The 26,496-nt window shown below is 42.5% G+C and overlaps 2 protein-coding genes across 3 annotated transcripts; one reads left to right on the top strand and one right to left on the bottom strand.

The window, feature by feature from the left end:
• The first annotated feature begins 10,592 nt into the window (after positions 1 to 10,592).
• Positions 10,593 to 12,521, top strand: LOC122047691 (MADS-box transcription factor 16-like). The gene is made up of 7 exons (XM_042609123.1): positions 10,593 to 11,097; positions 11,193 to 11,259; positions 11,351 to 11,412; positions 11,488 to 11,587; positions 11,766 to 11,807; positions 12,034 to 12,078; positions 12,165 to 12,521. Exons 1-7 carry the CDS (start codon positions 10,910 to 10,912, stop codon positions 12,336 to 12,338), a joined length of 678 nt encoding a protein of 225 aa, XP_042465057.1. The 5' UTR covers positions 10,593 to 10,909; the 3' UTR covers positions 12,339 to 12,521.
• Positions 12,522 to 16,019: 3,498 nt separating this feature from the next.
• Positions 16,020 to 17,874, bottom strand: LOC122047690 (protein SHI RELATED SEQUENCE 1-like). 2 transcript variants are annotated; one of them, XM_042609121.1, is made up of 2 exons: positions 16,734 to 17,872; positions 16,020 to 16,536 (listed from the first exon to the last, which is right to left on the bottom strand). In XM_042609121.1, the coding sequence occupies exons 1-2, from the start codon at positions 17,287 to 17,289 to the stop codon at positions 16,142 to 16,144; spliced, it is 951 nt and encodes a 316-aa protein (XP_042465055.1). In that variant the 5' UTR covers positions 17,290 to 17,872; the 3' UTR covers positions 16,020 to 16,141. The 2 variants fall into 2 exon arrangements, with proteins under 2 accessions (XP_042465055.1, XP_042465056.1); XM_042609122.1 differs by having other exon boundaries at positions 16,246 to 16,536; positions 16,637 to 17,874.
• Positions 17,875 to 26,496: the final 8,622 nt, after the last annotated feature.

Here is a 26,496-nt window from a genome sequence, read left to right as displayed (position 1 = left end):
GGAGACTTGGGTTTAACGTCGCTGCTCGACGAGAATTTTGGTAATCTTTCGTTTTTTATTCCAATCTTGCACTCAAAGGAAACAGGAAAATGGAGAGTACACCTCAATTACATTAGCGCACCTTTCATCCAACTCGGTACGGCTGGAGATGGTTCGCGCTCCAAGGACATTTTAGTTGCCGCCCGTTTTCATCCTCTAGGTAGTAGACGCCTAAGCGGAGCTTCTCCATGACTTTGAATGGCCCGGCCCACGGAGCTTCTAGTTTGGAGACGTCGGCGACCGACTTCACCTTCTTCCACATGAGGTCACCGACCTAGAACGACCTCAGGATTACTCGCTGATTGTAGTTCTGTCTCATCCTCTACCTATAAGCCATCAATCGAACGGCTGCTTTATCGCACGTCTCATCCACAAAGTCCAGTTCCAGAAGCCTCCGTTCGACGTTGTCTTCGTTGTAGTGTTGTATTCGATTGGATTCGACTCTAAACTCGACCGAGATGACCGCTTCACCATCGTACACCAGGTGGAATGGGGTTACCCCCGTGCCTTCCTTAGGGGTCGTGCGGATTGCCCATAGCACGCCGAGGAGCTCATTCACCCAGCTCCCTCCGATGTGGTCGAGCCGAACTCGTAAAATTCACAAGATATCCCGATTGACGACTTTAGCCTGTCCGTTGCTCTGAGGGTATGCTACGAAGGTGAAGGCTTGCTAGATGCTATACCCCTCGCACCACTCTTTGAGTTTTCGTTCGGCGAACTGCCTACCATTGTCTGAGATGAGTCGATGCGGAATGTCAAACCGACAGATGATGTGCTGCCAGATGAATTTTTGGACCATCTGCTCGGTTATTCTCGCCAGCGGCTTGGCTTCGACCCACTTTGAGAAGTAGTCTACGGCGACGAGCAAAAACTTTCGCTGCCCGGTCGTCATGGGGAAGGGTCCCACAATATCCATGCCCACTGGTCGAACGGGCACGACACAGTGGAAGCCTTCATCTCTTCGGTCGACTAGTGGGAGAGGTGGTGGTACTTTTAGCAGGACAAGCAATTAGCAACTGTCCGAGCGGCATCCTCCTGTAGAGTCGCCCAGAAGTACCAGGCCAATAGAATCTTCCTTGCTAGCGACCGACCGCCCGGATGCCCTCCGCAGAAGACTTGGTGTACTTCTCGCAGTATATAGTCGGCGTTCTCCGATCCGATGCATTTAAGCAGTGGCCTGGAGAAGGCCTTCTTGTAGAGTTGGTCCTCGACTAGGGTGAAACGACCGGTTCTCCTTCTCAATAAGCGAGCTTCCTCCCGATTGGACGACATAGCTCTTGATCATAGAAACTCTACTATGGCCATTCTCCTATCACTAGGGAAAGTGAGCCCCTCCATCCGATCAACGTGCGCCACCAAAGATACTTGCTCAATCGGCTGAGTAACGACGATCGGCAAGAGTGAACTTGCCAATTTGGCCAGATCGTCCACCGCTTGGTTCTCTACTCGGGGAATCTTCTGGATGATTACTTCCTGAAAGTTTGGCTTCAACCTTTCGAAGGCTTCGGCGTACAGCCTGAGCCATGTATTACTGATCTCGAATGTCCCAATCAGCTGCTGAGCGGCTAATTGAGAATCGGAGTGGATAAGAACCTTGCTGGCGCCGACATGTCGAGTAGCTTGTAGTCCGACTATAAGCGCCTCGTACTCAGCTTCATTGTTAGTTGCCTGATACTCTAGTCGAACGGACAATTGCACATGCTCTTCTTGTGAGGAGATAAGCAGTATGCTGATCCCACTACCCTGTCGGGTGGACGACCCATTCACATATACTTTCCAGATCAAGTCGAGTTCAGGGTTTTGTACCTCCGTGACAAAATCAGCCAAGGACTACGCCTTGATGGCCATTCGGGGCTGATATTGGATATCGAACTCGCTGAGCTCCGTTGTCCATTTGATCAACCGGCCGAACGCCTCTGGATTAAGCAAGATTCTTCCCAAAGGGTTGTTGGTCATCACAATGATAGTGTGAGCGAGAAAATAAGGACAGAGCCTTCGAGCGGCGAGTATTAATGCAAATGCGAGCTTCTCCAGACCGGTGTAGTAAGATTCAGCATCCTTTAATATATGACTCAAAAAGTACACTGGTTGTTCTTCGCCGTTCTGCCGATCCAGCGCCGAGCCGATAGCATGCTCGGTCGAAGACAAATAGATCCAGAGCGGTTCGTCGACAGTAGGCTTAGCTAGTACAGGTAGCGAGTTCAGATATGCTTTAAGTTCCTCGAAGACCTGGTTACACTCCTCATCCCACTGAAACTTGGTGGCTCGGCGTAGAATCTTGAAGAAAGGAAGGCTCTGGTCGGACGACTTGGAGATGAACCGTGATAATGCTGTTATTCAGCCGGTGAGGTGATGAGCTTCCTTCAAGTTTCTCGGTGGTGACATATCTTGGAGTGCCTTCACCTTGCTGGGGTTTACCTCAATGCCCCGCTCAGTGATGATATATCTCAGGAAGCGCCCACTTTTCATACCAACAGACACTTATGAGGATTTAACTTGATTCCATACGCCCAGAGAGTCTGGCAGGTCTCCTTGATATCTACACAGAGATCGGCGGCTCGGAGGGATTTAATTATTATGTCGTCGACATATACTTCCATGTTGCGGTCGATCTGCCGTCGAACACCTTGTTCATCAGCCTCTGGTAGGTGGCTCCTGCATTCTTCAGGTTGAACGACATTACATTGTAGCAATACGTACCGTCGGCAGTGATGAAGCTGACTTTCTCTTAGTCTTCATGGGCGAGCGACACTTGGTGATACCCTTGATATGCGTCCAGTATGCATATCAGCTAGCACTCGGCCATGGAGTCTACCATCTGATCTATCCTAGGCAAGGGATAGAATTCTTTTGGGCACGCCTTGTTAAGATCCTGGAAGTCAATGCAGACCCTCCATTTATTGTCCGGCTTGGAGACCAGCACCACATTGGCGAGCCAGCTCGGGAACTGAACCTCACGTATGTGGCCGACCTCCAGTAGCTTCTCAATCTCTGCCCGGATAATTATATTTTGCTCAGCGCTAAAGTCTCTCTTCCTCTGCTTCACCGGCCGAGTCTCCAGTCAAACGGGGAGCTCATGCTGCACGACGCTCGGGGAAATGCTAGGCAGCTCATGCGTTGACCATGCAAAGACATCATGGTTCTGCCAAAGGCATCTGATCAACTCGACCTTCTACTCGGCCTCCAGGTTAGATGTTATGAAGGTTGTCGCTTCTGCTCGGCCCAAATGTATCTGTACTTCTTCCTTTTCTTCATAAACTAAAGGAGACTTCTCGGTTATGGCACTTACCTCCAGCCAGGGCGTCTTCCGAACGGACTTTGCTTCCGTCTTGACCATTTCGACGTAGCAGCGCCGAGCAGCCAACTGATCTCCTCTTACTTCTCCGACCTGATCCTCCACCGGGAACTTGATTTTCTGACAGAAAGTCGAGACGACCGCTCGGAATTCATTGAGGGTCGATCGACCCAGAATGATATTGTAGGCAGAGGAGGCGTTTACCACGATGAAGTTCGTGGTCCTCGTCCTTCTGATGGGCTCCTCCCCAAGTGATATGGTCAACTTGATTTGGCCGCTCGGCTGGACCTCATTGCCGGTGAACTCGTACAGTGGGGTGGTCATCGACAACAACTCTCCGCGATCGATTTGGAGTTGATCGAACGCCTTTTTGAAGATGATATTGACCGAGCTGCCAGTGTCAACAAATACACGGTGAATGGTATAGTTGGTGATTACCGCTCGGATAATGAGGATGTCGTCGTGTGACACTTCAACTCCTTCCAGATCACTGGGGCCAAAGCTGATCTCTGGTCCGCTCACCTTTTCCCTACTGCAACCTACAGTATAGATCTCCAACCACCGAGCATAGGACTTTCAGGCCTGGTTGGAGTCCCCGCTGGTCGGCCCACCAGTGATGATGCTGATTTCGCCTCGTCCGATGTTACTTCTATTTTTATTCCTCCCGAGCGGACGACCTGCTTTAGTCGTGTGCGGCTCTGGTCAGATCGGCGTTTCTCCGATGAGGTTGCTGCAAAGATCTCCTTGTGTCTTCTCGTCGATCAAAACGATGATGCTCGTATCATCGGTCAGGAGAGGGGGACCGACGATGATAACTCCTAGGCGTCTGTTGGGTGATCGGGTTGAATCCACGATAGTCACGGGTGTTGTGATTTACAGACTGATGGAATGAGCAGAACAAAGGGGTCCATACCTTCCCCTTAGGTCTTCGTCGCTCGGCAGTAACATGCTGGACAATGTGTGGCCTTGCTTCCTGGTGTGAGCATACTCCTTCGGCTCGGGGCCCTCTCGGAGGTTGATGGATGATCGGCGGCCTTCGTTCGGTCGCCGAGGGCAGCTCGAGCGGTGCCTCCTTCCTTCTTGCTGCCTGAGCTTTCTCGACATTGATGTATTCGTTGACATTCTTCAACATGTAGTCGTAATCGCGGGGAGGCTTCCGGATGAGCGACCTGAAGAAGTCCCCGTCCACAAGCGCTTGCGTGAATGCGTTCATCATGGTCTCGGACGAGGCCGAGGGCATATCCATTGCCACTTGGTTGAAGCGCTGGATGTAGGCTCGGAGGGTCTCCCTCTGGCCCTGCTTTATGAAGAACAAGCTGACGCTTGTTTTTTGATAGCGTCTGTTGCTCGCGAAGTGGTGAAGGAAAGTCGTTCGAAAGTCTTTAAAGCTTCTAATCGACCCGTCCGACAACCTCCGAAACCATCGTTGCGCCGAGCCAGAGAGAGTGGTGAGGAAAACTCGGCACTTGACTCTATCTGTGTACTGATGAAGAGTAGCGGCGTTATCAAACTTACCGAGATGGTCGTCCTGGTCGGTCGACTCGTTATATTCTCTGATCGCCAAGGGAGCGTAGTGCCTCGGCAGCGGATCCTGCAGAATGGCCTCAGAGAATTGTCGGTTGATCCGTTCCGGCGACGAGTCAGCTCGGGGCGCTTTGCCCTTTCTTGCGTCCCGCACGGGAGCCTCGTCTGAAGAAGAACCCCTGCCCTGGTTGGCCTGAGCAATCTATGAGGGCATTTGAAATAACGCCCGGTGAAACGGAATAGGCACTGGTGGAACCTCTCTTGGAGTGTCGGTCGGCATCTTATTCTGTCCCCATATGGAGAGTTGCTCCAACCGATCTTCGTGGTGGAACCTCTCCTGGAAACGGAATAGGCACTGGTGGAACCTCTCCTGAAGTGTCGGTCGGCACTCCAGGAGAAACGGAATAGGCACTGGTAGAACCTCTCCTGGAGTGTCGGTCGGCATCTTATTCTGTCCCCATATAGAGAGTTGCTCCAACCGATCTTCGTGCGCTGCCCGACCCCCCGAGGCCGACGTCACTTGTTGCGCCAGCCGATCGGCTAGTGCCTTTTGCTGTTGCTGCTCGTCTATCTTTGCTGCTCATACTTGAATGAGCGCATTGAGCTCCTCTGGAGTGAGCGTCACGGTGTGGAGATGTCCAGCTTCCTCCATCTCCTCGGCTCGGATTCAGGTACGTTCCCACAAACGACGCCAAATTTGATCCTGTCCGAGAGTGAGTCGACGGCCGCTGGGGAGGTGGCGCTCATGTTGACTAGATGTCGACTGAAGATGGCGAGGACCTCCAACAAGTGAAGTCTGCAACCACAATTCATTAATGTCAAACCAGGGAGGGGTTCCCCGGCGATGACCCTCCGACGCTCAAGTCAGTCACCGGCGGCAAATGAATGAAGTAGAGAAGAAAGGAGCAACGTAACTGTAGCTACAGTAGTGAACATACCTCCATCTAAGCCTGGGGGTCCTTATATAAGGCTCTCAGGAGGCGCGTGCATGCTTCTTGAGATACGCACGCTTCTCAAAGCATACCTGGAAAGGACGTGTCAGAAAAACGTGTCTGACGTTATACCTTAATAGCCCGAGCATATCCCTGACGTGACAGTGGAAGCTTTCACCGTACAATTCTCTGTCTGACAATGTTGCCGGCCATGCCGCCTGTTGATGACACTGGCCCCTAGGAAGATATCGCCAACTACCCTTTTTGCCTTTTATTGGGCCGGACGGGAGAGCCGCTCGGCCAGTCTGCCGTCCAGGTGATACAATGGTCGGGCCGAGAGTCCACTCGGCTCATAATCTACCGTCCGGCTCCAACCTGTCTGGCGAGGGAGCCCCGTCTGTCGGGTCGAGGCGGCGTCCACTACCTAGTCGAGTGGGATGGCCGCTCGGCCTTCATCCCTCCCTGCTTTGATCTTTATGAGTGTTAGAAGCTCGGTGTCTGACCGAGCAGTCGAAGTGTCGGCCCGGCTACTCTTCCTGTTGATCAAGAAGGTAGTTCGCCCGATCGGACGCCTGCCTAGGACGTTGACTACTTTGACCTCCTGCCGGACGGTCCCCACCTTACCACCGGATCATTCATCTACTTGGATATTCTGGAAAAGGAAAGCTCTGGAAATAGTTGTTGTATATGTAATATTTTTGAGATGCAACAAAAATGGGAGAGGAGTCTTCATGCGAAATATGCAAAGAGGGAAAATATTACTTACCAAAGTAGGAGGTTAGTCCAATGTTAACTAGACTTAATCTGAACATATATATCAACTCCTCTTGAAGCAATACAGAGATATCAAACTTCAGGTCGGTTAATTTTAATATGGCCCTACAGAGGGAGGGCTCCCTGTCAAGATCACCCAGGGTTAGCATGGGTGGAGGGTCCTGTCACCAAGCATGTGGCCAAGATACCAAGGTAGAGATATGGATGAAAAAGTATTTATCCTTCCAGTCACTGCTTTAGGCGGGGGTCCTCTCAAAGAGGGTGATTTTCGGCCGAGTGTAGAAGCGAAAAACATCCTCAACTACTCGTTGAGGATAGAAAAAATAATGGAACGAGCGGGGGAAAGAGGAGCCCCGAATAGGCGGAATACGATGGCCGCTCCGTACATAAAATGAATGCATTGGGGAAATAATGATTGGAGGGTAATCTGAAAGTACTAGCTCACTTCAAAGAAAATAAAGGGATAGAGAAGCGTAAACGGTCCGAAACTTGTTCTTTGAAGATGGTTACATAACTAGGGGGTAGGTGAGGATGGTTTCGCTCAGTAGGTATGATTATGTGCATGGAATGGGGGATTCATATAAAAATCGGAGATGGTCTAAATCTATCCCTGTAAAACTCAATGCAAGACCAGAATATCATAAGCCGAAAGTAGCCATGGTAGAAGTCAAGAAGGGAGGTAAGAAAGTTTACCAAAGTTCATGAAAGAAAAAAGTTTGTTAACACTGATGAGGAAGAAGACAAAAGTGTTAGGATTTTTATGGGTTTCTAAGAAAACCCTTCAAATCCCCTTTTAATACGGATTGTTGGATCGCGGGGACAAAAAGGTGAGTTAACAATCATGGTAGTTAGATTAGAAGTTGAAGTGACGTGCATCTGAAGAACTGTGCGTGGACTGTTGTGCCAGAGGAATAAGGTGTGTGAACACGTATCATGAATCAAGAACTCACATTGATCTTTGCATAGTCACGTCAACGACCAAACCTCATCAGTCATTCTTTCTTCTTCGATTTAATAGGGAGGAGACATGTGATGTGCCTTTCAATCTCCACCCAGGTATACATATCCAGACGGGTCTAAGCATTCTCACCAGAGACATGACCAGGAAGGAAGTTCACGACTTGGGAACATCCCCAAAGCAGCCTAGTAGCCAGATTGCTTGAGTGTAGAAGTGGTGGCCCATCTATCTTGTTCAACTAGCATGGGAACATCCCCAGTTAGGAACACCCCCAAAACATCGTCCGAGCTACAAGAACTTCCTTTCCCATGAAATTATCCCCTGGACTCTTACTATCCCATGCCTGGATTCCTACTGTCTTAGACTATGAGAACCTCCTTGCCCGTGGAAGTCCCTCCTAGACTCCTACTATCCCATGCCACGAAAACCTCCTTGTCCGTGGAAGTCTCCCCTAGATTCCTATTACCCCGAGCCATAGGAATGTTCATTCCCATGGAAATCTTCTCTTAACTCCTACTATCACAGGTCATGAGAACTTCCCTGTCCATGGAGGTCTCCCCTGGACTCTTACTATCCTAGATTGTGAAAACCTCCCTACTCATGGAAGTTTCCCCTGAATTCCTACTATCTTAGGCCATGAGAACCTCCCTAACTACATGAGTCTCTCTTAGATTCTACCTATTCTAAGTTGAGAGAGCCTCGCTACTTGTGGATGTCTCCTCTAGATTCTCACCCCTTCAGTTATCCTATTTTATTATTCTCACTAACACCTCTCTAGCTAACAGACTATCGAGTGGTGTTGTTACCTAGGTTGTGAGAATGTCGTTGACCGTGGAGCTTTCCCAAGGATCCCAACACATATAGCTACCTTGCTCAGTCGTTCCTGCCAATCTTACTTGGATCAAGGCTTGGGTGGAAGGTTGATGGAACAATAGGGAGTGATGTGTGCTGATGATAGATAACAGTTTGTGAGGGTAAGAAGTCAACCCAGTGCAAATTTTTTGTACTAATCCATCCCTTTGAATAATCGAATGTGGCCATTTTCTTGACACAACAGGACGTGTCAGGCACACGCCTCCCTCTCCCTACCTAATCAGTACACATGAAAGTAAGAGGTAGCTAACGTAGAGGCCCAACTCAAGATTATATAAGCAGATGGGTGTTGGCTGAAGCAAGAGGCGGAAACTGAATTCAAATTCTACGAGTAATTCTTAGTCAAAGTAGTGGTTGACCAGCTCAACCATTGTTTTTCTTCTTCTTCCCTTTACTAGAGCAAAAGCCCTTCTCCAATGGAAAACACCTTTTCTTGCAGCTTGTAAAGGTTTTTTCCTAGTGGAAGGTCTCTTTCTTTTCTGCTTAACTCATTCTCTTGTAGGAGGTAAATCATATTTTCAGCATTGTGCTTACTTAAGATTTGGAGGGATAAAGCCGACACCATCGTTCCCTGTTGATTTATTTTGATATCTAAGATCGAAGGCTTACCTAGCTATGATGGAAGACTATTGGGGGCTAGTTTAAGTTTGGAACGGAAGAAGCTCTATCAGTGTCAACCCAACTTAAGTGGCATTTCAAAAGAAGAGGTCCAGAGTTGCGAGGAGGGAGATTCTGACCACAACACTATTTGACTAATCAAATCACTTGGTCAACAAACAAAGCTTCGAATGACCCAACTAACTTGATTGACTTGGTCAACTACATTGTAACTCTACCCATATTATATAAGGGCATCTTCAATGCAAGGTTTATGAGAGATTTATAAAATCTAAAAAACTGAATACAAAGTTTTGAATTATTGTAGAAGTGATGTTTGAGGTTTATAGTTTAAGAGCAGTAGTGAAAATACAAACATGCTCTTTTGTCTCAAATTTGATGCAATATGTATGAAGTCATCCAACTCATACTATAAATTGGATCATAAGAAAGTTTATTTAGAGCTTTAACTATTGAAGATATTTTAATGAACTTTCATATTGTTGATGTGACATATTAGGATCCTGAAAAAAACTCATTTAGAGCTCTGATCATTGGAGATCCCTTAATCTGTCATGCTTGTTCGGCCTACTTGACTCTTGAGCACATTCAACTTACTCGACTTATCGATCGAGTTGTAATCCATATGATTTGATTCGGATTAGGTCAAACAAATATATTATTTACAAAAAGAATAGTTAAATTATCCCCGGAATAACTTAGAAAATAATTATTCTTTTATCATAACTATTATAAGAAATAGCTATAAAAAAATTACAATAAAAAATAAAAATAATTATCAATGGAATCAGTAGAATAAGCAGTTGAATGACTTATTATTAGTAATTAATTTAGATGTTTAGAGTTCATTAATTTTGAAGACAGATGATTTTTTGTTTAATTCGTCTATCAGATAAACTCAAACTATAACTTATGGATACGTGAAACTAACCTTCGAGACATTCACTTATTCATATTCTCCAACAAGTTTACTTCTCCTCTTCAAGGAGAGGAACTCAAAGATAAGCATTACATATACACCATCTATTCAGTTGTGGCTGGATGGACTAAAATTCAACATAAATCAAGTCCATGACGATCCTTTCCTTCTCATCAGATTTTCACAAATGCAAGTTAGAGAGAACAGATAGAATAAAAAAATATTAAAGAGAAAATCAAAATTATTCCAATTTGACGATATAAATTTATGACAATTATGATACATACAATAAGAAAAAAAAAGAAGAGATTAACAATGTTAAAATAAAATAAAATAAAATTTATTTAAATTTAAATAATACGTAATAAGAAATAAAATCCAATGACATAGAAATAAATTAAAATAATATTTGATTGTTATGGCTGTTGTTGCAAGTAAACACACTACCTCATTAACTGTGAACAGTGTCTCAAACCCTAATTCACCTGCCTAGCTTCTCATTCTGTTGTTATACAAACAGCACGTACATCACCATTTTTTTTTTGTTCCTTTTTTACTCAGAAAACATATTAATTATCTCCCCAAGCTTGATCACAGAAACTGGCAGTGGTACCTTCCCACTCACTGTGTCACTGCCACCTCCCAATTCAACTCTGGGGCGCACCTCACGCAGCATTTTGAGGCCACAGGAGCATGTGAGATGCGAAAGTTGTCTGATCCTTTGCCTCAAACTGTAAACAACGCCCCCATTCAATGAACACACCTTCCAACCTTTCACTGTTTTGGAATGACCAGACCACGCATCAAACTCCCAAAGCTCACTTTTCTTTCCTTAACGGAAAAGCCACACCATCTCCCTCCCTTTCCTCCCTCTCCCATCACATCACACCCAACTTTACTATTCCACTCTCTTCTTCTTTCTTCTTCACAAAGGGAAAAGGAGGAGGAGGAGGAGGCGTCGCAGAGAGAGAGGGGAGATGGGGAGAGGAAAGATCGTGATCAAGAAGATCGAGAACCCAACGAATCGTCAGGTGACTTACTCCAAGAGGAGGACGGGGATCATGAAGAAGGCCAAGGAGCTCACTGTGCTCTGCGATGCGCAAGTCTCCATCATCATGTTCTCCAGCACCGGGAAGCTGTCCGAGTACTGCAGCCCTTCCTCCGAGTACGAAGATCTCCTTTTGAATTCTGTTTCTGTCGCCGATCTCCTCTGTCTGTCTTTCTGAAGAAAAAAGATTTGATTTTGCTTTTTTTTTTTAGAACGAAGGCGATTTTTGATCGCTACCAGCAAGTAACTGGGATCAACCTGTGGAGCGCACAATACGAGGCATAAACTCTCTGATCTTCTTCCTGTTCGGTTGATTTGTGTTCTTAAGCTTGATCTGGTTGATGTTTTTTTTTTCTTTCTTTGTTCTCAGAAAATGCAAAACTATCTGAACCACCTGAAGGAGATCAACAGGAACCTCCGCAAGGAGATCAGGTACGCGATCGAGGTGCAGTTAGATTTCGGTAGAGATTGTAGTGATCTTGAACTCTTGCATTGATGGCGGAGCAGGCAGAGGATGGGGGAGGGATTGGACGGCATAGGGATCAAGGAATTGCGCGGTCTTGAGCAAAACTTAGACGAGGCTTTGAAGGTTGTGAGGGAGAGGAAGGTAAGCAACTCAACTCGCATGTTTCTTTCTCTACTTTTTCGATCATTAAAAAAAATGAAAAAGAAGGGGGAAAATAGATAATTAATATCTTGTTTCTTTTACCGAGCACACCCTGTTTACTTACTTTTCAGCAAAATATTTGAATAATAATTCAGTGTTTCTTTGTGCTGAATGGCAGTATCATCTGATAGGAACTCAGACAGATACCTATAAGAAGAAGGTAAACACTGATTCCTTTCCTTTCCTTTCCTTGCCGATATTTATACTGTTTAATTTAACAGTAATTGAGGGTAAATCAGGCATTCAGTAACCAGAATACTTGAATGTTCCCTATTCGCCATAAGTAGGGTAGGGTTGTAAACGAGCCCAACCGAATCAAACTTAATTAACTCGGTAAACAGCCTAATTAGTTATTTAATTGTCTCCTTAAACCTTATTGGATGCAGTTGAAGAGCGCCCAAGAAGCACATAGGAACCTTCTACAAGACCTGGTAATTAGTTAGGATTGTTGTTGTTACTGAACAAACAATGTATTACGGCTATCATTATGGTTAGTTGCGGTTTGGACCATCTTCAGGAGATCGAAGGTGATCAGGCTGCTTACGGGTATGCGGTCGAGGACACGGGCAGCCAGGATGGTCCGGTGGTGCTCGCGGATGGTGGGTCGCACATCTATGCGATCCAAGTTCAACCCAACCAGCCCAATCTCCAAGGGATCGCGTATGGGTTCTACGACTTGCGTCTCGCTTAGTTAAGCTAATTACTAGTTATGTCATGGTATTTAAATCCACTTTGGAGCTTAAGAAACAGGTATTAGTAAGTAGTAATCTATGGCTGTCTGTCTTGTGCAAGAACTATTTAGTCTGTTTACTTCTGTGGTTGCTTTGATGTTTCCATGAATATTATCTCTGTGATGTTAATTTCTCTACTAAAATAACTTGTAATTTGAAAGTGGGAAAGAAGAGTTAAAATCTTGTTTACTTGGAAGGGGAGGGAAAAGAGGGTACCTGAAGCGCCTCTTTATGATTAGCAAAAATGAAATGGCCGACGAGTCAAATGATTTGATCATTCGGGCGCAATCTCTTCCAGGACACCAAACACGTCTCTTCTCCAATCAAACAGCCCAAGGCGCCAAAGCCCGACGCCTGGTTCAGCCATGTCAGGCGATTAGCAGTGGCGATGGGATGAATGCATGTCATGGCAATGATTGGGCACGGCATGATGACGATGATGGGAACATGCCACATGATCCATGATGCATTGGCATGAAACTATATTTATTTATTTATTTATTCTTAATTTGGCACGTTAAAATTATTTCGAGAACTTCACCTAGTTTACTTGGACGGACGCAAAGGAATCTCCCCCTTTAACTTTTGAGCCGTGTTTACTGCGGGGAGAGATTATGTTGGAGGACAAAGGACCACGGAAAGATAGCAGGAAGGCCATTTGGTGTCCCCCCATGAAGGATCAAGCGACACACATTGTCCTTCAATGAATTCCCTTCCAGGAACCCCATTCTTTTTCAAGTGAAAACAAAAAACAAAAATTATGGTGTAAATAATTGGGACAAGAAAAAAAAATACATGTCCTTCGGCAAACCCGATGGCTTTGATTATATATATAATGAAAATTTGTTTAGATAAAACAGGGTGTCGTTTTGTTGAGACGTCAGCGATCTTTACAGAAAAATCTAATATCCTCATCAATTAAAATATAATAAATTGATATTTTTATTTTGTAGGTTAGTTAATTATTCAATAATTAATCAATATTTTTTTATTATATCATTATTATTAATAATAGTTAAACAAATAAAAGAGTAAAAACAATAATTTATTTTAAATATGCAATAATTTATTTATATTAATGAAATTTAAAATCCAGAGGAAAAAGAGTAAAATTCTGGTGCAAGTCTTTCTTTATATCTTTTTATAAATTTATAATTTTTAAATATTTTTTAAAATAATAATAATTTTAAAAAGTTCCGAACTATAAACTGTAACTGTCTTAGATAATTAAGATTAACGATCAACCTATTAAGAACCGTTGAACCAACCATTTTGAACCGTCAAACTAACAGTCTCAAACCGCCGAACAGACAATTCCAGTCAAAATTCTTTCTAGGTTTATCTTGCATCATGATCATTTAGGCTAACTATGATAAGTCACACTAACACATCCATAAACAAAAAAGAGTTATATATCGAAAGCAATAGCATTATTCTACCATAGTGAAGGTAAAATAGGACAATCTATGAACACCCAAAGTTTTCAAATATATACATGTTCATGGCATAAAGATCTCCTTTTAGTTTAAACCTTTATAATTATGTTCATCTGCAAAGGAAGGACTTTCTTTTATGATTGTGATCAGCAAATACCGTTAGATATTGCTCATTCATTAAGTTTCATGGTCCTCATCAGAGATTACTGCAAAACAGAAACAAACTACAATGACAAAGTAGAAATCAAGCAATAGGGTTTTGTTTTTCAGACAATAGCACCAAAAAACACAGACTTTACCAAAACATTTCAGAAAGTTGGAACAAAAACAAAGCAGAAAAGCATACGATCACAGGAGAAACTAGAACATGAATCTTGGTAAAAACATATTGGCATCTGATTAAGTTCATGCTGAGAAACAAAAAAGTGGGAATAAATTAGACAACAATTGATTCACATCACTAGAAATCAAGATGTCTAATGAGCATGAAGTATCATTAGACGAAGAAATAATGTAGAAGATTAGAGATTTGTTATTCAATTAACTCCACAAACAACACTACAAGAGAGGATTCTATGCCAAATCAATTGAGTAGGACATAATAATTTCCCTTCTAAGACAAAGCAGATAAATAATCTTTGAAGTATGGCAAAAGTCCAAGTCAAGAAAGGATAAATATGTTTATATATCGAAATTTTCATATGCTAAAAGTCGTAAGATATTTAATGAGTTCGTCAATTTAATGAATTTTATCCTTTTGAGACTACATTTCCTCTTGAAATACTCCTGAGCGTCAAGAAATTAAAATTATCTTACTAATCCTAAGTCATCAATTCAGAAAAGAATAAAGAAAACTAATCATCAAAGGTTGTACATATGCTTTTGCAATTCATGGTTAACAATCACAATTGATTCAACTAGTGAATTCTATGTAAGCCATACCTAATCCTATCATACTATTGATTTTTATAGAATCTTCTAAAACACTTTGGATCATGTTCAGTATACCTCACTTCAACTTATCTAGCAATGTTCTTTGTAATCTACACTCAAATACAATTTAACTACAGTATCATTAATTATCGAATACAAAGGGCAAACTACAAATAGAATCAACATACTTGTTCTCTTGAATTCCTATTACATTTATAGTTTAGACTAAATGGCACACCACAATCACACAAACTCTATAAATTCCTTTACATGCAGTTAAGGGTTTAGGGTAAATTAGCATTATAAGAATTCATTCTACCGAAAATTCATCTAAAAGTCCAATGGTATGTTGAGGGCTGCCATATGATGCCTAAAATGAATTATCATAACATTTATGAGTAAATTGGTTCTAAAATCTATCAAATAAAAACTAACTATGAATTTTTTTTTAAAAAAAAACTATACCATCATTTTGCAAGAGAAACTAAAAAAAAAAGAAGAACTTCAAGTTGAAGTTTGATCTACTTGTATATATAATCAATATAAATAATAACTTACCTATAATGCTGCACAAATCAAAGGAAAACTCATTCAAAATAGATGCAATAAAACAAATGAAATAAAAAATATGATCAACAATGAATGCAGTTTAATGCATCAACACAACTAATATTCTTTCTTTATTGCAGTTTAAATAAAAATATAACAAGATAATTTATTCAGACTTTGATCAAATCAGAAAAATCAAGACCTACAACTCAAACAAGTTCATGTCATGTACAATATAATTGCTTCAGAATAGATGGAAGAAAAATAAAATTTAATGAGATTAATTAACATGTTCAACTATTGTTCTATCATGAAGGAATAATGCTCTACAGTGCCAAATATATATAACAGAAAAGCAGTAAACTTATAAAAGAAATTGAATGCACAGTCAACTCTATAAATTTATTTATTTATTTTTTATATTTAATATTTAATATTTATATAATATAAGAAAGAAATCTACTTACTTGAGTAGAAGCTTCATCTCTTCACTAGCTCTCTCTCCTGCTGTCAATGGAGATGGAGCTACTAACAAAGTTTAGTTTGTAATAGTTAAGAATGCATGAAATTTTAGAAGGTGAGATCACAAGCAAGCATGCATTATATGCATATCCTGCAAATCCCTTAAAACCTGGATTCTTCTCGGAAAATGTAAAAAAATATGACACCGAATTCTATGCTGACAAGATAGAGAATAATTTAGGAGGAGAGTGATCGATCGAGTAAGAGAAAACTAAAGCTTAAATGATTATTCCATGGATTACAGAATTGATGATATTGAGGTGCACAACAACAAGGAGAGCAAGATCAGATCGAGTGGACGTGGACCTGCTATAATTAATTTCTCAAGGTCTGTGTTGATGCGGGAAGAATTGCGTGCCGGCCATGAACGCGCTCAGCGGCGTCGGATACGGGTCGAACAGTTGGTCTACGGCCGTCGCATTAATGGCGGCGTCTCCGAGCGCCGCGGTGGCGGTTGGGGAGGAGGAGCCGGTGTCGCCGGGATGGCGGAGGTGGGGGTGGCGGGAGGATGAAGTAGAGGCTCCGCCAGCGGGATACGTCTCCGACGGCCCTGCCTCCGGGCCGTGGTCATAAAGGAGCCCTTTGAACACGTGGCCGCCGATGTTTATGGCCGTCTGGTAGGCGTAGACTTCGTCCCCCTCGTCGACGTGGCTCACCCGCACGCACCGGAACGACGCCGGAGCGCTCACCTCCGCCGGGAAGCTCTCCTGCAGCTCTCCTGCCCACCATTGCATTATACGCGTCGATTAAATGTTACCGGAGTAGAAAAATCAAGGTGTGGAATATGATTCGACAAATAGTGTTTTAGATTACAGTACAGCAGTGTTGATCGGACACTGCCTGCGTTGATGGGACGGAGAGGGGTGGAGGGGAATGGTAGTATTGGTAATAGTAGTCGGAAATTGTAGTACCAACCAAACATGGATGGGACAGCGATTGCGGTGGTGGGTCGCGCGCTGCCCGCTGTGAGCTCTCGCTGCCTCTTGGAGTTGGAAGGCTCAGTGACTGCGTTGGCGGCGGCGTCGCTGCTTGAGGAGGCGCGGTGGCGGTAGTGATCAAGCTGAGCGCCACCGGCGAGATTCTGCTGTCGCTCGCGGCGCCTGGCGGCGGGCACCCAGGTGCTCTTGACGTGGGTGGAGCAGGCGAAGCCGCGGCTCTGGCAGCAGGTGCGGCAGCGGAGGTGGACGCAGTCCTTCTTCGCCTGATTGCCGCAGTCCCGGCAGCTCACGCCGCCGCGCGGTTGCGCCTCGTCAGGGAAGACGCCCCCGCCGCCGGGGTAGATCTGGCCGTGTTGCTGCCACAGCTCGAACCCACGGGTAGCGTACCCAGCGGAGGCGTCCTCCCCCCGGCCGCCTCCGCCGCCACGGGGCTCATAAAGAAAGAACCCGCCTTCGGTCGGAGGGACTCCGCTTCGCGGCGGCTGATGACTGCCACCGGCGCCGCTGCCTCCTCCGAGAAAGAATCCTGCCATATCTCCGTCTCCACCGCCTTAATTATATCGCTGCATCCATCCCAGCGATAAAGAAGGCGAAGGCGCGAAGCGGAATGGTCGCCGTATGCTTTTGTTCTGCTGCTGCTTTTTTGCCCCGGAAGCGTGCTGCAAACGGCGGCGGTGGCAGCAGCTGCAGCGAGTGGAGCAGGCGACGCTGCCTGATTCTTCTCTCTCCGTATATAAATACGTATCTACTCCCCTTCTGCCTCTTAAATTTCTTCTCACTGTTGCGGTCTTCGATCCTCCACGGTTGTCTTGAAATCCGAAAAGGGAACCAGTTTGGGCGAAGCGAGAGAGATCAGAACGACGACAGACTCTGCTGCAACGCCGCCATCTCGACGGCTGTGGCAGCGGGATGGCCTCGATTACCGATTTATTGCTCCGCACCACCCTCTCCTTCCAATTCCCCTCTCTCTCTCGCTTACTTTCCCCAATCCCTATATCCCCTTCTCTCTCTCTCTCTCTCTCTCTCTCTCTCTCCCCTTCTCCCTCCGCACCTCCCTCTGTAATCGTGTGGCCGAAGCGTGTCAGCAAGCTCCTCCAGCTTCTCTCTCCTCCCTCCTCTCTCTCTCTCTATATCCGAAGCGTGTGAGCAGCTTCGTGCGAGCGAAGCGTGCGAAATTTTGAAAATACATGAATGTTTGTTATTTTTATTTCATTGAACATTTTGTATTATTTTAATTGTCAACATTTAAAAAATTACATTATACCACTTGTATTTTACGAAATATAAATACAAGAGCTTTCCCTTTTATTGAGTGTTTTATTGACTGCTTCTAAGGCAAGAACGTCGCAAAAGTATATTGAGAAAAGTATTTTATTTCTATTTTACAAACCAATAGGGCAAATGCAATAATACTTTAAACTATACAAGGCAAAATGAAATAGAGAAGTATTTTAAGATGGTTCTGTATTGCCTATTAGGATTGAAGATCATTCTAGAATTAAAATTATTCATTGAAAAACACCCTAAATACCTAAATACGAAACTTCTTTTGTTTGATTTTTTTTTTTAATTGATAGTTTTTTTTTTTTTTTATTTCTTGTCTTTCCTTTTGTATCGTTTGTCATTTTCATATCTTTTATCCCCTTTCCTTTCTTCTAACTAGATGGGATACATAAACAATTTATTTAGTACACACCTAAGCCCCCCGCATTTGGGCCTATCGAGTCGTGCACCCAAAAAATCCTACAATGAATCGCTTGTCCGATGGACCACATACTAGCATGGTCCACTCTTCGAGCTAATAAATATATTATCTCCAACTATTTGTTTTAATTTTATGTTTGCATTGTCAAATATATATTTAAAATGTAACATAAATTCAAAAGATGGGAATTTTAGGGACCGTCCTTCTCATCTAGTTTCCACACGGCTCCAAGATGTTTTGCATATTATATATAAGTCCTTAAACATCTAAATATACTGATTAAATAGATCCTTAACAACATATAACAATAGCAATACTATTTACTATCTTCTAGAGAGTTCAAGGGATAATTCCACCAATAATTGGTCACTTTAATGGTAAATAACTTGATTTTGAAAGATCATGTATCAAAGTGCAAAAGTCCTCTCAAGACCGTGTAATAATTGAGACATGGAGTGTTGTCATATGAAATATTGGGATTGAAATTCGACGTATTCAAGCATGTCTTCTCATATATTTTAGTCACTGCACTAATGACTGATAGTCACTTGTGATTTATCTTCTTCATATTAACTTAACTACGAATTCGCAGAGGTATTGGGACAAGCGAATCGTCTTTTGCAACCTGTATCAAAGTACAAAAAAAAAAAAGATAATATTAGTAGTATTTTAAAGGGTAAAATATTTTTAACCCCATGTATTTTCTATCAGGTAGTATTTTGCCCTCTTATATTTAAAAAATAAGATTTAACCTTCTTTTCACCAAAGCCGAATGTGAAAAAATTATAAAGGATAATTATGTCTGTTTTAAAGTTTTTTTTTATAGGCTTAAGAGAAAAAAAAATATAATGATTTATTAATAATTTACATTCGCATTTATTTCCTTTGTTGATATCTGAACTAATTTTTGACTGATGATTTACTAACTAAAATCATTAAATTATATATAACATTCAATAATATATAAAGATTAATACTTAATTATACAAATAAAAAAAATAATTTAAAATATATATTTTCGTTATTCTGACTGTGCAACCTTCGAATATAATATATAATAATTATTTTCTTCACTTCCCTCGAAATAAAATATACATTTTCATTGCCCCGGCTGCGCAACCTTCAGATACAATATATAATAATTATTTTCTTCACTTCCTCCTAAATTTAAAATTTTAGATCCGCTCCTGTCCATAATTATATAAGGTTCCGTGAAAATAAGTAAAGTATTTTCTTCGTCTTATTCAAATTCTTTTGCTCTCTCATGCATGCATATAAACCTCACATCTCAATTTACCATTGACTTGTCAGATAGGATAACACCAACAATATTAATCCTTAATTGACAAACTTTACTTTATAGGGCATTGAAAATGGATACACCAACAAATCAACATCAATTAGAGATCCGAGTGAGTGGTGAAAAGCACGATTACTGAATTCATTTATAATTTTTTATCATTTTATGTATATTTATTTCCTTATTTATATGATCCATGCATCTAATCAATTAAAAAGTCATGTCCAAAAACAAGTGTAACTATTTTCCATATTAATTTAATATAATTTTTTCTCTCTTAAAATTATAAAAAATATCAAAAAAATAGGACATAATTATGTTTTATAATTTTTTTATGTTTAACTTTTGTCAAACGAGACAACATAGTATTTGATAAAAAATACACAGAGTTATAGATATTTTTTCCTATTTTAAATTAAGAAAATCTAAGTTTACAAAATTATCCATCGATTCTTCGAATTACGGACTAAAGTTCCTTTGTCTTCTGTTGGAATAGGCGTCGACGATCAATCGTGATTTTGCGATCGCTTAGCTATGATTTTGCAGTCAACCCTCACTGCTAAACTCCATTGTGATTTCATGCCTATTTTGTTCAAGTGGTTGTCAATCAAATAAAGGACAAAAAAAAAAAAAAAAAAAACAAGACAACGAAAAGAAAAAGGTGTTTTTAAAAAGCGATACATGATTAAATAATTAAAAGTAAATGTGTAATATACGTATTTTAAAAAATTTGATACGTGCCTCGGTAAAAATTTCATAATTATATATATAATTATTATAAAATTAAAATTAAATCGACATAAAATATTATTAAAAATGACAATTACAAGAGTTTAAATACTGTTTCTATCCAGTCTTCTTGTTTGCCACCATCAACAGAAGACAGCGACGCGAAGCTGTGCGGCCGTCCGAGCTCGCCGACGGTCGTGACTCGTCTACGTGGCGGCCATCCCGACGTCCGGTGGCCCCCCTCCTCCCTCCCCTCCCCTCCGTGCCTGTCACCGGAAAACACGGTGCTTTTCCGCGCGTCGGTGTGGGACTAACTGGACCCCACTCCTCCCGCTCCCGCTCCCGTCCCTCCCCTCCCCTCCTTCCACCTGCTTCGTTTACCTGCGAGGACGGAAGCGGACTTCCCGGAGGAGCGCGTTCACGGACACGCATAGGCACTGGCACAGGCACGGCAAAGCAACTCCGCGCCAGTGTTTACCCGCGGATCTGGTCAAACGGAGGGCTTGCGTGTGGACTGGCGTTGTTTTCAATTCCCGTGTTTCTTTCGGAGGAATTTTGTCGATGAGTAATTCGACGCAAATCCCCACATTTAACGAACTGCATGGTTTTGGGGATCATCAGCAGGCAGCGGGCAGAGGAAGAGAGAGAAAGAAAGGGAGAATAGCTTCAAAAGCCGTGCGCATGTATAATAGATAAGGCTATGTACGTACACGTAGCCGCGGCGCATGTGAAGCCTATCAGCGTCATGGATTTGGTGTCATTTTGACCGTTGATGGAATATTGTTGGACAATTGTTTTCAAAATATCTCGAACTCCAATGTTCCGTTTACTTCGAAGGAGGAATGGTTAGATATCAACTACAATAAAACGGGGAAAAAATTTGGACAAAAATTAATTGGGCGTTCATCATCCACCAGGCCTGGTTCAAAAATTCTACATTTCTCAATTGAATTTATTGGTTAGGGTTTAAACCATAGCTAGCTACTATGCTTCATAGAAGTCAGTAATCTACTGCTATATATTATAATAATTACATGTTAATTTCTACATAATTAAATATAATCAAATAATCTTCCTTTAAAATTTAGAGTGTCATGAAATATCTTTCATTTATTTTACTCATTAAAATATTATACTATCATTCTCCAATAAACAAAATAAATATACAATAATGATACTTTATAAAAAGTTAGCTAGCAACTAGCTCCTATAAATTATAATAGTTAACTACTAATTTATACTTGGTCTATCGTGATAAGATAATATTCTTTTGAAATATAGTCAAGGCAATAGAGTATATATTTTTTTTTTTTCTCATTGAAATTGTTAGGACATGTAGAGAACTAGAAGGGTAAATAGCTTTGTTCGCTTCTTTGAACTTGATTTGCAATGAAAAATTTGAAGTAATACTAACACCTTCGTTTTAATTACTTGGTATCCACCTCCTTAAGATGACTAATATTTCAAAGATCCACTCTTTACTCTCATAGATGCACAATGAAAACCTCCTTCCAGAAGGCAAAGAAGCTTAGTACAAGCTCAAGTACGAGAATATAATAATAAAACAAGAACACAAATATAAAATACAATCGAGAACGACTTTTAAGGTTTACAATGAAAAACCTTACGTTACTTGCTCTTTTCTTGTTGTGGATTATCTCTTGGTGGATGGAAATGCAATAACATTATGCTCTGAAACTCCCAAGAACTGGTGTAAACAAGTGTTCTTTAAATCTTCATGAAAATTCTTTTTCTAAGTTTACTTCAACGTCTCCTAATCGATTGTCTTACTCCCAATCGATTGTTGTAGGATTAATGCACATGAGAGAGGGGTAAATCACATAATTTTAAGAACTTTTGTTTTTGTTTTGAAATTACATACGCAGTGGAAAACTAAACGATTAAGTAAAACAAAATAGAACGTGATCGGTTTACTTGATTCGGAGCTTTCGCCGATTCCTACTCTAAGACCCAAGCCCATCGGACCTATCGATGGGTAATTTACTAAATTCTCTACTGGTAAACTCCTAGCAGAGTAATTGAATACAAAAAAGAAGAAAAGTATAACAACCATACACTTTTCTTTTGCAATGTGCCTCCAACTAGACGATGTGCCTTCAGCCAATGTGCAAGGGTTCCTCCAGCATTGTTCATCTGAGGCTTAAAGTGTGCATTTCACTCTTGCAAAATGCATTAGTTCAAATAAAAAATCATACTCTGTAAAAACAAAGTTAGCACAATTAAATATAAGATTTATGAATTAGATCATGTCTTAACAATACTAGGATCTAGTCATGATCTCAGCTTATACTTCTAAAATAACTCTAAGTTGAACCAGCGCTTACAGTCCCATCGGGGCTCGTCCTCACTGGATTGCTCTCCTCTAGTGACTTACTTTCACTTAACATTTGTAGTCACTTGACTTGCATTTTGACCCATCGGGTCTTCTTGCAGTTGTCGAGTCTACAAATCCAACTGGACTTCGGCCAGTTGTCAAGTCCCGTAGACCCAGCTAGCCTTTCTGTCAGATATCATGTCACACCTTGACCAATCTGGACTTCGTGCCAGTTATCAGATCCTCAGACATAATTGGACTTCAACTTGATGTTAAGTCCTCTAGACCCGTCAATTCCTATACACCAACATATACAACTCTTTTCACTTAACTAATAGATTGGTGAGTCATACGAATCAATGTAGCAGCTTTTAATTAATTCAGAAGCTTTCTGTTATCGTGAAAATCTCTTAATCAATTCTAGCACTTACTGTGTGTTAGAACACTCTGGAAGCTAGAGGGGATAATTAGCTCAAATTGCTTCGTCTTGTTGATTTGTTACAGCAAAACAAACTCAAAGTAATGCTAACACTTGAATTGACTTAGTATTCACTTCCTTGAGGTGACTAATTCAAATATTCACACAATGCACACACTCTATTATGAAAATTACTCGTTCTCGGAAATAATCTGAAGGTGAAGAAACCTTATGCAAACTCACAGTAAAAAAAAAAATACACAAATACAATGAGAACTTTGTTTGATTTCTTCTTGCTTAGAAATGTCTCTTATAGACTCGGAAGTGTAGTAACACTTCGCCTGGAATCGTCCAAGAACCAGTGATGAAGTGTGGAGAAGAAGAGATGATTATTTGAATCTTCAAACGCCTTTATATCCCACATTAGTGTTCCCAATTGATTGACCTTACCCCTAATAGATTACCACGTCAGATCCAAATAAATCCAACCGTCTAAACATCATAATGGCTCTTTTCTTCCTCTCTTAATCGATTAACCAATCGATTACGCAGTGTAGGATCGAAAAGAATGCCAGAGGGGGGGGGGATATCGATCGCGAAAATCGATACCGAATTAATCGAAGTACGCAGCGAAAGAAAAAAAAATGAACCAATGCTAACAAATCGAGTTTTACTTGGTTTGGAGCCTTTGACGACTCTTACTCCAAGACCCACACTCGTAGAGTATTTTCGTTGGGAAATCCACTAACAGTTCGCAAAAAATTACAGGAGTTAAGTACAAGAACTGGAAAAAGCTACCAACAACAACAATAGAATCGAATAGTCTTGGTCGTCGGTTGTCGATGGAGCGTAGCAGTATTGCAGGAGCCTTTTCGAAGCACTGAGCAAGAAGAAAACTTGTAGTAGTTGTTGTTTTGAAGCTCCGGGTAGAAGGCCTTTATATAGGTCCATTTCGGACGCCTGGACCACGTGGCTCAGCCAACCAACGCGCTCCACGTCAGCTTGTGGATGAAGTTTTGGGTTCGAGCGCCTGGACTGACTCCGGGAGCTCAGACCGCTTGGGCACCTGTGACCCACCTGGGTGAGCTTGGTCTGAGCGCCCAGACCAGCTCCAGGCGCCCAGACCCCTTTTCTTCAGTAGCTTTCCCATACAGAAAAGGTTAGTCCTGGGCAACCTAAAAATAGATTTTTCACTACAAAACAGAGTTCACACAACATAATAGAATATGAGTAGTAATTAGATCTTGTCTCCCCGAGACCAAGATCTAGTCAAGGTCTCAACTCAAGTTTCCCAAATGGACCTAAACTAGATCGACGCCTATAATTTTCACAACGGGGAATGCGTCCTCACTGTATCTCTCCTCCAGTTGTTTACCTTTACTTACCACTTACAGTCACTCAACCTATCTCTGACCCACCAGGTCTTTCCGCCAGTTAGTCTACAAATCTAACTGGACTTCGGTCAATTGTCAGGTCCCGTAAACCCAATCGGACTTCTCGTCAGATATCAGGTCCCACGGACCTATCTGGACTTCGCACTAGCTATCGGGACCCGTGGACCTAGCTAGATTTCCCACTAGCTATCGGGCCCCACGGACCTAGCTGGATTTCAATTTGGTGTCATGTCCTTCAAACCAGTCAACTCCTGAACACTTGGTAGAAGCGTTAGACAAACAACTCATCTAGCTTTAATCTATTTGTCATACATCAAAATCAAATGTTAGTGCAACCTGCACCAACACGAGGCTTTTTAATCAATTGCCCAATCGATTTAAAAGCCCACTATTCACTCGTGAGCTTCTCCCAATCAATCACCTAATCGATTCACGTGGCTCAATCGATCACCTGATCTATTCAGAAGCCCACTGTTTATCGTGAGCTTCTCCCAATAGATTGGACACTTTCCCAATCGATTCAACACAGTAAAACACCGTGCCTTGTAAAAAACTCTACTTCAATCGATTATCCAATCAATTGAAGAGGGATGAATTGATTAGCAATTGATTCAGTGCCTCTCTGTTCTCGCGACAACAACCCCCAATCGATAACCTGATTGATTGGCTTTGGCCAAATCGATTACTCAATCGATTGTCCAATCCTAACTAACTGCACCCGAGTCTGAGTTTTCTTGCCCAATATCCGATTAACTGTAATATGTTGGGACTTCTTCAGGAGCTCCTCTCCGAGCGAGATGGCCAGCTTGGTCTAGCCGATCGACATTTCTTCGTTGCCCGTGAAGCTGTAAAGCGGGGTCGTCATCAGTAACAGCTCGCTCCGGTCAGTTTGCAACTGATCAAATGCCTTCTTGAATATGATGTTCACCAAACTCTGTGTATCAACAAAAGTTCTATGAACTGTATAATTTGTGATTATCGCTCGGATGATCAATGCATCGTCATGAGGAATTTCTACTCCCTCTATGTCTTTCGGGAGGAAGCCGATCTCGTGTCCTCTGGCTCTTTCCTTGCTGCAACCAACAACATAGATCTTGAGTCATCGGGCGTGCGACTTCCTCACTCGGTTAGAATCACCGTCGGTTGGCCCACCGGCGATCATTCCTAATTCTCCCCGAGCGACGTCGCTCTGATTTTCCTCATCTCGTTCTGATGGTTCATTTAGCTCGGCTGAAGCTCGGACAGCCCTATGAGGGGATTGATAATGGCATGGCTCAGTCGTCCTCCTCTCTTCTTCCCTTCGCTTCGCAAGTCGTCCCCGTTGTCGTCGATCAGGAGATGGTGATTGATGGCGATATCCTCGTGGGGTCGATCTGCTAGCTATCGACTTTAGATTGTAGCAGTCCCGCTTGTTGTGTGTCGTCGACTGGTGGAAGGAGCAGAAGAGGGGCGTCCATACCTTGCCTTTTGCGGCCTTCAGGCGATCAGCTGCCACATGTTGTGCGGTATGATTCCTAGGCTCTTGGTGGGCTTGGGGTCCACCCGATCAGGGCCCCTTCAGAGGTTGATGGTTGCTCGACAGTCTCCGTTCAGATGCGATTGCTGGCTCAGCAGGCGTCTTTTTTTCTTATCGCTTGGACTTCTTCCACATTAATGTACTCTATGGCCTTCCTCTGAAGATGTTCGAAGTCCCGTGGTGGTCTGCGAATGAGCAATTAGAAGAACTCCCCTTCCATGAGTCCCTGTATTAAGGTGTCCACCAACACGTCAGAGGAGACCGCCGGAATATCCATCGCTACCAAATTGAAGCGCTGGATGTAGGATCTCAATGCTTCCCTGGGCCCTTGCTTCAGGGCGAA

This window comes from Zingiber officinale, chromosome 2B (assembly GCF_018446385.1).
Source record: "Zingiber officinale cultivar Zhangliang chromosome 2B, Zo_v1.1, whole genome shotgun sequence".
Taxonomy (NCBI): Eukaryota; Viridiplantae; Streptophyta; class Magnoliopsida; order Zingiberales; family Zingiberaceae; genus Zingiber; species Zingiber officinale.
Note: the sequence above shows the minus strand (reverse complement) of the source record. Positions and strands in the feature narration are given on the sequence as shown.